Consider the following 12,224-nt stretch of genomic DNA (forward strand, 5'->3'; position numbering starts at 1 on the left):
TTGGCAGCACTCAGTAGGTGCTTAATAAATGCTTATTCTCTTCCTTTCCCACCCCCTCCCCCTAAGAAAAACCTCTTGACTCGTGCACTCAAATTGTGGAGATACCTTTCTGACGAGTTTTCTATACATAAACATTTCTAAACATAGCAACGTTTCTTCCTTACTCCTAACCTCTCCCCTCCCTGAAGTCTTCCACTCAACACTGGTTCGTACCTTCCAAAAAATGGGAAACTTTTTTAGTTAACATTTTTTAAGAGTGCTTCTCCTGCTTCATGTAAGGGAAGGAGCACTAGACGGAAAGACTTCTACTATTTTGTGAATAGTGGCAAATGGATACGAATGGAGTACAGGTATTTCACGAAGATGGCCTTTTTGTCCTGCTGAAGAGGTTCGAAAGCCCCAAACTGCTCGGATCAATGGTTAAAATGTATTTAATATTTTTATGCTTAAAGTAGTCACACTTTAAGGCAGAGAATTAGAGGGGACGGGCATGGATCCCCAAGCACAGGATTACAGGGAGGATCCAATGTGCCCTAATTTTCGAACCTATCTCAAAAAAGAAAAGAAAAGCAGAATAAGGACTTACTGCACTATGCAAACTCTGCTGTTTCTTCAGACCTACGTGACCCTGACAAGTCATTTCAGCTGTATGCCGGTTTCCTCACTGTTTCCGCAAAAAAAGGGGACGTTGGCCCAGGGCAGTGGGCATGGATCCCCTTTGGTAGCGTGGCAGAGCCTAGGGCCATATTCTCAAAATAATATTTTTAAAGGCATCAAATAAGATGTCCAGGATTACAAAGGAAAGCAGTTATACTGAAATAGTTACCAAAATATTTTTATTAAAAACTAAGTTCACTAGGATAGGAAAATGCTTCTGCACGTCTAGCGCTCTCCGTTATCAATGCGACCAAGTTTCAGGAGTGGTAAGAGTAAAGGTAGCGACGAACGACACGTGACTTTCTCTCCCCCCCCCCCCGCTTCCTTTAGGGAGTGTATGGAGTGTAGGTGGCGTTAAGGGAGAAGGTAGTGACCGCACCGGGTTCAGAGACCTCCCCCTCCCCGTTCCCCGTGACGTTTCTCGCGGCGCATCTCTAGGGGGATTTCCCGCTTCGGGCCTGGGAGGTCGGGCAGGGGGGCCGGTGAAGCGCCACGTGGCGCGCGGGGGCGGGGTCACATGCCGGCCGCGGCGTGGGGAGGGCGCACTGCAGCCGGCAGTCTCTGGAAGCCCCGCTGCCTCTCCGGAGGTGGGGGTGAGGGGGGTGCGGTTGGCCGCCCGCTCACCTGGGCCCTGCCGGACACCGCCCCCTCCTCCGCCCCCGCCCCCGTCCCGCGCCGGCAGAGTACTGGGCAGCTCGGCGCGGCGCAGCCTGGACCGCCTCGAGCCGCCGCGCGCCGCTACGGCCTCCGCCTCCGCCTCCGTCCCCGCCTCCGTCCCCGCCGCCCCGGGCCGCCATGACGGCCGCCGTGTTCTTCGGCTGCACCTTCATCGCCTTCGGGCCGGCCCTCGCTCTCTACGTCTTCACCATCGCGTCTGACCCGCTGCGTATCATCTTCCTCATCGCCGGGTGAGGCCGAGGCTGAGGCGGCCCAACGGGCCCGACACGACCCGACCCGACCGCGGTCCCGCGGCGCGGCGCTGCCGGGGCCGGGCCCCTCCTCCGGCCTCTCGGACGGGCCCTGCCGGCCTTGGGCGGGGGGCGGGAGAGGAGAACGGAGACCCCACCTCCTTGGGGCCTCCCCGAGAGGCGGTGCCGGGCGCTTTGCCTCCTGCGAGGCCTGCTTCTAAAGAGAGGGTCGTGGAGTCCCGAGAGGGCTGCGGGTGTCAGAGCCCATCCCCCACCTCGAGGATACCTCCTGTAAACCCCGCGTTATCCCATCTCCTGGGATGTGAATAAATCATAATCCCACAGCGGCGGGGTCCGGATGGGGCGGAAATCTGCCTTCAGACACGCTCTGGAAAGAGTCCAGGCTCCTTTAGTCTGGAATAGATAGGTGTTTCAAACTCCCCTTTCCCCTTTATATATATTCTCAGGCATCCTGGAGCCCTGACTTCCAGGTTACCTCCCTAACTCAAGCGACTATATGACGTTTACTTTGTAGATTAAAGTGAATTAAAATTTAAAAATAATTTTCTAGGGATAAAGTTTTACAATAGTCGTTAGAGTAAGCGAAGACAACCTGGAGGTGTTTTAAAATTAAGAGATGGAAGTAAATCCTCTAGAGCATCATTCTACTTAAATTTTTGTTAAATACGGACTTCTCGAGTAGAATTAAAGGGTTTTTTTAATAGTGCATTTTTATTATTGTGAATATTTAAACTACATTTGTAAATTTTTGAAATTTTCAGAGCATTCTTCTGGTTGGTGTCTCTGCTGCTGTCCTCCCTCATTTGGTTCGTTGCAGTAACCCTTAGTAGCACCAAAGATGAATCAGTGCAGAAAGGTTTGCTTATCTTTGGAGTATTGTGTTCAGTCATAATCCAGGAGGTCTTCCGGTTTGCATATTATAGACTTTTAAAGTAAGTTAATATTTTGCTTTGCTTTTTAAAAAGTTGATGAATAGTATGGCAAATTAGATCCTCACTATGTTCTTGGGGATTCATACCCTCTCCCCACCAAATTCTTGCTATAGAGTCAGAGAATTTTTAGCGTAAAATATATTTAGTTAATGATCCTTAAGTTTTTTTTCCCCTGTCCCTGAACTACTTTAGCAGGGCAAAGGGCCCTCTCTATGGATTACCTGTTTAATTTATTTCCATTTCCTACTCCCATCCTCTTACACAAAGATTTAAAAGATTAAACCATTTTTGTGACTACATTTTGTGAATAAATGTCTATATAACAGAAAATAAAAATTTTAAAAATACATTGCTGATGTGATTTGTAGGATACAAAAAGACCATGCAGTAAATCACTTAGATGACCCTTGGAGGGACCTTAGTGGTCTCAAAAACAAATTCAGGTTTGCTGGTTAAACTTAAGCTTGAATTTAGAGCTATAGCCTTTATTCTATGAGAGTTTTCAAAGATTGGCTATGATTTACACAACAAGCAATTAACAAGAACCTACTATGTGGCAAAAACGTTTGCTAGGCACTAGGGATACAAACACAATTAAGGATCATATTGTATGAATTTACCTTTCCTGAAGTAAATGTTTTTGGGGTGAAGACTTTTCATGAATATCCTACAGTTAACCATACAAATTCCTAACTTTCTCCTTTGAGGGTTCTGCTAAGATCTTTTCAGTAGTTAATTTCTATTTTTAGACTTTGTCTTTTCACAGATGAAACAGTTTAAATCGGAGGTGGAAACCAGGAATACTTTGCTTATATGCAAAACTCTTGGAAAAAAAAGATTTAAAAGTTACGTCTCTTTTATCTTTAATAATATCTTCGAACAATGAACATATACCTCAGATAGGAATTTGATTGGAATTGTTTTCATTTTTTGACATTTAAATGATGGTTCTTATTTGGTTAAAAATATAGACTTTTTGTGGAACCATTATCACAGACTGTACCTCTGTAGTTCACAAATTAGAAACAGGATTTATGGTATAACTTTTTCCCGAAACTTGACTTTCCCAGAGTAATTGAGCAGTTTTGCCCATCTTACCGATGCCTTCAGGCCCTCGTCTACAATCTAATTTGGTATTCACCAAAGGTAGAATCTGTTTTTAGAGTTCTATAAACATTTATTAAGGCATTGTGCTAAGTGAGAAAACACAAATTTTAGGTAAGACCTGGGCACTTTCTTCATTAAGTGTTCAGCTAGCATGGAGAATGTTAAATATAAAGAAGTAACTGTAATGCTTTATAAAGATTGATGAAAAGTGCAGAGAGATCTGTAGGACAAAGTGCTCTGTCAAGTATGAGAAGGGAAATTACTGACCGGGATGTCTGGGAAAGCTTGCTAGAAAAAAATGGCATATAAGTTGTATTTTAAAGGACGGTTAAGAATTCAACCAACTTTGGGGTTGAGAATTCCAAGCATCATGAGCAAGTGCATTGAAGTGGGAACTAAGGGGACGTAAAATGAAGATGAGTAATGAAGTTCGGCTAGAGTGTGAAGTACTTCTAAGGGAGTAGTATATAATGTCAGAAAAGGAAATGTCACATGATGTAGAACTTTGAATGCTGATAGGAGTTTAAACTTTATTTGGTGGGAAGTGGAGCACTAGTAAGGGGTTTTGAGCAGAATTGTGACATGACTAGATTTGTACATAAGGAAGATTAGTGTAGCTATAGTGTAAAGCAGGCAAACAATAGCTGCCTATTTTTGTTTGACCTACAAACTAAGAATAGTTTTATTTCATTCAAAAAATGTAAAAATTGTTTTCAGTTTGCAAGCCTTACAAAAATAGGCAGGTGGCTGAATTTAGCCGTTGGGCAGTAGTTTGCTGGTGTGAAGGGGAAATGGAGTAGATGTGGGAAGACCTTTTTAGTAGGTTTTTACAGTGATTTAACTAGGTGATAATGAGAGTCTGTATTAGGTGGTTGTCAAGGGTGCTGAAGACAAAGCTATTTTGGAAGTAGAATGGACTTGGTTTGGATTTTGGAAGTAGTAGGACTTGGTAACTGACTCTCTCCTCTTGCCCAGTTCTTATAAAGCTTGCTTCACGGTTTTTAACATAGGAAACTGGGTAGTGCCACTGACAAATACTTCAGTTAATCAGTCATATATTTATTAAGCCCCTATTATGTGCCAGTCAGTGTGCTAAATCCTACAGATACAAAAAACAGAAGTAAAGCAGCCCCTGCACTCTAGGAATTTAAAGTCTAATAGGAGAGACAGCAGACTTATAGTCGTGTTGTGTGTGTGTGTGTGTGTGTGTGTGTGTGTGTGTGTGTGTGTAATACAAAGTAGTTTTGAGAAAGAATGTACTAGTAGGTGAGTGGGAAAGGGGAAGGAGGGTTAGGAAATGCCTCATGTAGAAGGCAAAACCTATACTGAGTCCTCAAGGAAGTCAGGGCTCCTAAAATGTGGAGATAGGGAGGGAAGGCATACCAGGCATTCTGAATAGCCAGTACCAAGACACTGGAAAGAGATTGGAAAATGAAGCATCATGTGTGGAAAACAGTGAGTACACCAGTAAGGCTGGATTATATATTTGGAGGGATGTAGAGTGTAATAAGACTGGAAAGGTAGGAAGAATCCAGGTTTTGAATAGCTCCTTGACGGCTGGGAAATGTCTTTGCCTTTTTTTGTATCCCCAGATCTCAGCTGAATGCCTGACACTTAGTAGGTGTTTAAAAAATGTTTGCTAATTGATTGACCTTAGAGAGAGCAATTTCAGTACAATATTTAGTCCTAATAGATAGAAACAAGATTATAAAGGTTTGGGGAGATGTGTTAGGGAAGTAGAAGTATCTTTTTTATTTTTCAAGATATTTAGTCATGAAATAGAGATAAAACAGCTGGATGGAGTAGAAACTTTGAGGGAAGGCTTTTAATGTTAGAGAAACTTATGCATATTCATTGGGCTGTGGAGATGAGGGAGGAAGCCTGATACAAATAGTTGCATTTTTCCATTTGTAAAATCTGACAAATTTAGGAAACATTTTACAGAATGCATGGTGAAGAAAGGGCTTTTCAGAATTTCAGGTCTGTTACATTGTGTGATAAAATAACTTAAAGAATTATTATAATGAATATTTTAGGACTAACTTACAACTACAATTTTAGTTCTGCTGTTTATACTATATAAAAACAAGGACTTTAGTTTTAAAAGTTTCATTTTAACTTATCCCTTTCTAAAGTAGATATTTCCTTCCTCAGTGTGATAGATTATTTGTGAATTGGTGGCATTTTCATTCAGGAAGAAGCTATTTCAACTGTAGCTAAAATGATTGTTAGGCAATAAATACAAAGATGAATAAGACTTTAGTCCCTCCCTTCATATAACTTAAATTTCAGTAGAAAGAATGCAACATTCACAAATAATTAAAGTATTAAATAGAGTATGATAAGTGTATAGAGAAGTAAAAAGTACTATGAAGTCCTGATAGAAAAAAAATTTGGGGGAGAAGTTTTGAGAAGGCTTCATAAAGGAGGTAGCATTTGAACTGGGTTAACATTTTCTGTGGGGGAGGGAGGAAAATAGTCTTCTAGGCTTAAAGAACAGCATCAGTGAAGACTTAAAGTGATAGAGCATGGTGTATATATGTATGATAGTAAGGAATCCACTTTGACTGGAGGGCAGTAATACAAGATAAGCCTGGAAAGGTAGTCTGGCACCAGATTGTGGTGGTCTTTGAATGCCAAACTAAAGGGTTTGGATTTCATTCAGCAAGATTAAAATATGAAGAATTTATATCTGATTTATTACAGATTGAGAACCAAATAGACATCTTCATTGTGCAGTCAACTAGAAGCTTTATTCATGGATCAGACTTTATGATATAATCACTTCACATATTTAAAAAATGAATAGTAGCTTCAACACTGACAGTGTTATGTGATGAGAATTCATTTGCCTTGTTGGCTGGGATCGATAGTCCTTTGTATCTGATTAGAAATCTTGAAGTATGTCAGTAGAGACAGCCCAAAATAAATAATGGATTTTTTATCCTTTGGGGTAGAGATGTTCATAATATGAGTCATTTTTGTCATATGATAAACCTTTTAGATTGACAGGAGCATTAAATCTCAGCAGTGCTGCTGTCATAAATGTTAAGTGTAGAAGGGAATCTTAAATTTAAAGAGCAAGGAATATAACAGTCAAAAAAAAAGCAAAAAAGGAACGATTGATTTTTTTCATAAAGACCTTTAAATCAGGTTCCTATAATGTTTTTCTTATTTATTTCATTGTCCTAGAAACATAATAATAGTACAGTGCCCTTGGAACTATAAGGACATATAAAGGACATATAAGGACATATAAACTATAAAGAACTTTCTAATATAGTAAGGTAGTCAAATTGAAAACATTGACATTTTCAGCATTCTTTTATTTGTATCATCAGAAATATAGAAGTGAATCTTCCTTTGTCCTTTTTCACTTCCTTATTTGACCATTAGGCACTATTGACGTGATAAATACTTTTCTGAGTAATTCATAAGATCTGAGTTAAAAAACAAAACAAAACGCCTTTTGACTGGATATATTTTAGTATTTTTTTCTCCAGAAGAAAACTTGAAGTATACATTTTCTAGCTAGAGTAGTTATTCACATGATGTGATTTTGTTGTTGTTGTTGTTCATACACTTTGCTACATCAAATAGATTCGTTAAGAATTTAGACAAAGGAGACAGTACTAGTTATATGCACGTATGTATTGGAGAGTTCGTTATTGTTCATGTAGCATTCAGCATTGAATAAATATTTTGTATTAGCTAAGAGGCCTTTATTGGCCTTCCTGTGATAACTAAATATTTATGGTTGGATAGGAAAATTGGGTGTTTAGATTGTCTATGGTCACAGGGAAGTCCTTTGAGAAATTTTTAGTTCTTTCTTACATACCTTCTACCAAATTTTCTTTGTTATTTATAATAGGAAATCACTCTTTTCCTTTTTATTACCATTATAGTTGAATTACATAGTGCTTACAATGTGCCAGGGCACTGTGCTATGTGCTTTCACAAATATTATCTCATGTTTCTCTTCACAGCAACTGTAGAAAGTAGGTGCTATTTTACAGATAAGGAAACTGAGGTAAATGGATTAAGTGATTTGCAGAGTCATACAGCTAGTAAGAAACTGAGGCTGGATTTGAACTCAGCTGTTCCTGACTCTAGGCCCAGTGCTCTTTCCACTATACCACTGAAATGAATCTTTTTTCTCTTTCATTCTGTTCTCATTGAACATCTCTTGGTAACTTGGGAAACAATCCTGACATTCATCAAGAGGAACCTACAGCTATGGTAGAGACCTAACTCATCCTGCAAATTAGTTATTGCCTATACTCTCCTGTGTGTAGTAATCTAGGATACATTTAAGGATGGAATTTATATCTTTTGCAACAAGTGATCTCAAATTTTAGGATTTAACATGGATTTATCTTCAGCTTCAAAAGATTCATTATTTCATTGCTGCAGTTTCTTCAACAATTCAGGATTCAACTTTTCCATTCTTTAATAGGTAATCTTGAATTAATGTGGCCAAAAATACTGAAAATCTAGTGTTCAGTTTTCTGTTATTTATTTAGCCTGTTAATGACAGAATTTTAGCATTAGTGTATCACAACCTTGTGAGTGAAGCCTTTACATTTGGTAGGACCTGTTAGAGCTTGCCCTCTGCTGGCATAGCCTTTGAGAATTCTTTGAAAAGGCCATGAACTGCCCAGTAGGCACTAATCTACGTTAGTAGAAAGATGTTACTCACTGGAAATTCCATGTATCAGTGAACTCACAAGTACGATTTTTAAAAAAATGATTATAATGAAAACTTCTTTGTTTCAAAGGCTGCTGAAATTAAGGTCACTGTTATGAGTACCCATTTTAATTATACTTTCTGAAAGAATGTTATATGAGCAAATTGTTACAGTTAGTCTACCCATACCCGAAAAAGGATCCGTTCTACAGCATAGGTAATAAGTGCTCTTCCTGGCTTTGCTTGAAGACTTTCAGTGAAGGGGATCCCATTATACCTCCTGAGACACTGCCTTCTACTTTTGGATAGATAGCTCTGATTGTTAAGGAGTTTTCCTTATTTTAGGTTTAAATTTGCCTTTTTGTAATTTATACTCATGGTCCCTAGTGCTGCTCTTGTTGCCAAACAGAACAAGTTTTATCCTCCTTCCATGTGACAGCCCTTTAAATAATGAAAAATGCTATCATGTTTACATCCCCTAGAATCTTTTCCCTTCAATCTGTCTTCATATGGCATGAAATCAAAACTTTTCACTGATATGATCATCCTACTTCACATACTTTTCAGGTTGTCATTGTCCTTTCTAAAATGTGATGCTCACAACAGAACACGAGACTTTAGATATTATCTGACCAGAGTAAAGTGAAACTGTTAACCTCTTAGGCCTGGACATATGCCTTTCTTAATGTACCTTCAGCTTACATTTCTTGGCTGTTGTATGACACTGTTAAATCATTGAGCCTCCTATTCACTAAAACATAGGCCTTTTTCAAGTGAATAGTTGTGTAGTCCTATACTTATAAAATTTTTTTTTATTCAGATATTCAACAAGCATTAAGTACTAAACACTAAAGATTAAAAAACAAAAGTCCTGGTCCTCAAGAAATTTACACTCTGTTGAATTGAAGTTCAAAAAATGTTACTGTGCTGAATAAAAATGAAGCATAAGACTTTCTATACTGAAGTGCCTTACAAACAGTTGAGGAGACAAGACATACTTTTTTATAATGATACTTCATAATATTTAGACAAAGAAAAGACTAGTATTTATTATAGTAGTCTGGAAAGACTTGCTAGAAGAGACACAATTCCATTAGATGAATCTTGAAGGATATAGAATTAGAATAGGCAAAATGTAAAGGGGAGGACATTCTGTACTGTAGGGCATAAATAAAATCGCAAGGATGGAAAGGAGTGTGATATGTTTGGGAGGTAGTGGATATAGATAGCAGCTTAAGAGATTGGGCTGAATTCAAGCTTAGACTAAAATTCATTTTCTGAATTAATCCCTGATAGTTTCTTTTCTTGTGCTGTAATATATTTTAAGTAAAGCATAAAAGAATATAATTAATTGATTATATATCCAGTTAAATATTGTAATTCATGACCCAGAGCATATATGTTTGTAAACCTGAATTTGAAATGTGTTTCAGATTTTTCTGATATGTTTTCATTTTAAAAAATTATACATATATATTTCAGAAAAGCAAATAAGGGTTTGATGACTATAAGTCAAGAGGAGACATCACCCATTTCTATAAGACAGCTGGCCTATGGTAAGTTAGAATTCAATCACAAACTTAGAAGTGTATAATTTGATTTTTTAAAATCTTACTGATATCTTTTAGTTTTATATAATTTACATTTCCCGACTTACTCCCTTCATTCTTCCTTCCCCAGATAGCAATCTGTTATAACAAAGAATAAAAAAGGGGGGAAAAAAAGTTCAACAAAACTTACCAACTTGTAAAGTGAGATAATATATGCTATGTTTTACACTCATAGTTCCCAGCTTCTGCAGATAAGTCAGGGGGAATGCATTCTCATGTCTCTAATTTGGGATCCAGCTTAGTCATTGTAATTTTTTAGCAGTCAGTTTCAGCTGTTTTGTTCTCATCATTTCTATTGTATTCATTGTGTATATTGTTTTTCTGGTTCTGGTTACTTCACCATGCATCTCTTTATGTAAGTCTTCTCATACTTCTCTGTATTTATTTTGTTCATTGTTTCTATAGCACAGTAACATTCCATTACATTTATGTATCACAACTTGTTTATTATCCTTTCTTCATGGATATTTACTTTGTTTGCAGTTCTTTGCTTCCATAGAAAGTGCTGCAATAAATATTTTGGTGTATATGGGGCCTTTCTTTTGGTCATTGACCAAAAGTCACTTTATTTGCATTATTCTAGTAGTAGGCATGTAATTTTAAAAATTATATTTAGTAACTACAGTAAAAGGCATATTTAAATACAGAAAGCAGCTAAAAATTACAATCTTTTTCACTCTTTTTGATGATGATTGCTCACGTTTGTATAGTGCTTCAAGATGTGTAAAACACTTGCCTCAGAAAACCCTGTGGAGTAGATAATGGAAGTCTTCTTTTCTCCAGTTTATGGATAAGGAAACTCAATTTCAGAGAGATTAAGTAACTTGCCCAAGATCACACAAGTAGTAAGTGGTAAAGCTAGGCCTGGAACCCAGGGTTTCAGACTCAAAGCGCCTTCACTTTAGTCAGACCTTTATTGTTGCCATCAGCATTTTTTAGTTCTTAAATCTAATGTGTCACTTATTAGATTTATTCTTCCAAATATTTTTATTATCCTATATCCAGAATATATTGCATGTATCTTCTCATCACTCCCATCAGTGTTTACCTGGGCTATCATAGAGAAATGACTTGGAAAACAGAAGGTAATGAGAGTACTTCATGAGAGGGCTTCTCCAAAACCAAAAGCTTGAACAAGAAATCCAAGTAAAATGGCCCAGGAGCAAAGAGAATCTACAACACCTGTGAACGTGATTGCCAGACACCATGATTATCCAGTCAGAAAGTATCCAAGCAGCCAAGAAGAGACAGATCATACACTAAGAAATCCTAGTCAGAATTACGTAGAACTACTCAACAAATATAAGAAAACAATATGACGTAATATCTCAAGGCAAAAGAGTTTTGTACCCAAGAATGACTTATACTGCCAAGTTGAACTTAGTTCTACAGAGGAAAAAATAGATGTTATTCACATAACCAGAAGATGTTAAGTAACTTGCCTAGGGTCACACAGCTAGTGTCAAGTGTCTGAGGCTGGATTTGAACTCAGGTCCTCCTGACTTCAGGACTGGTGCTCTATCCACTGTGCCATGATGTTACAACCTTTTAAACAAAAATGCAGGAAGTGAGAGTCCTAGAAAGGTGAATAAGTTTCAGTAACTTAAAAGGTCTAAACCAGTCCTGCACAACCTGTAGCCCTCAGCTTACGGCCTATGGGCATGCCAAAGGATTTTGGGTGGCCCTCAGGGCCTCAGGTTCTGCGGGCCTGGTCTAAATAGTGATCAAATATGTCCCTACAGAGAGAAACATCTTTTGTTCCTTCAGAAGTCCATGATCACTTAAGGGTCGATGAGAATACAGACATTTCTAGGGCTTGTTCTTTTTTTTTTCCCCTCCAATACCCTTAGGACTGAAGGAGAAATTTACTGTTTTTTATAATTGGGGCACCACAAGAGAAAAATATACACGTCAAGTGAATAAGTATTTATTAATTACCTACTGTGTACTATGTTGAGGACACAAAGAAAGGGGGAAAATAGTCCTTGTGCTCCAGGAGCTCTTTAACTAATGAGGAAGACAACAGGCAAATAACTATGTACTAACAAGGTATAGACATGATCAATTGGAGGTAATCTCATAAGGCAGGCCCTAGAATTAAGGTGATTTGGGAAAGGCTTCTTGCAGGTGGTATTTTAGATGGCTTCTGAAGGAAGTGAAGGAAGCCAGGAGATGGAGATAAGGAAGAAGGGAATTGCAGCCATGGGGAGGAATAACAGGGAAGTCAGTATCACTGGATCACAGACTAGAGGAATGGCATGGAAGTAAAATGTAAGAAGATTAGAAAGGTAGTAAGGGGCCA

The 12,224-nt window shown here is 38.5% G+C and overlaps 1 protein-coding gene across 1 annotated transcript in view; it reads left to right on the forward strand.

Moving 5' to 3' along the window:
* The first annotated feature begins 1,179 nt into the window (after window positions 1-1,179).
* The window catches only part of APH1B (aph-1B gamma-secretase subunit), a 30,866-nt gene continuing 19,821 nt past the window's right edge, over window positions 1,180-12,224 (forward strand). The window contains exons 1-3 of the mRNA XM_020968644.2: window positions 1,180-1,565; window positions 2,348-2,518; window positions 9,795-9,868. Coding sequence (XP_020824303.1) covers window positions 1,453-1,565; window positions 2,348-2,518; window positions 9,795-9,868 — 358 coding nt within the window. The 5' untranslated portion in view covers window positions 1,180-1,452. The remainder of the gene's footprint in view (window positions 1,566-2,347; window positions 2,519-9,794; window positions 9,869-12,224) is intronic.

This window comes from Phascolarctos cinereus, unplaced genomic scaffold (genome assembly GCF_003287225.1).
Source record: "Phascolarctos cinereus isolate Bilbo 61053 unplaced genomic scaffold, phaCin_HiC Scaffold_3;HRSCAF=262, whole genome shotgun sequence".
Taxonomy (NCBI): Eukaryota; Metazoa; Chordata; class Mammalia; order Diprotodontia; family Phascolarctidae; genus Phascolarctos; species Phascolarctos cinereus.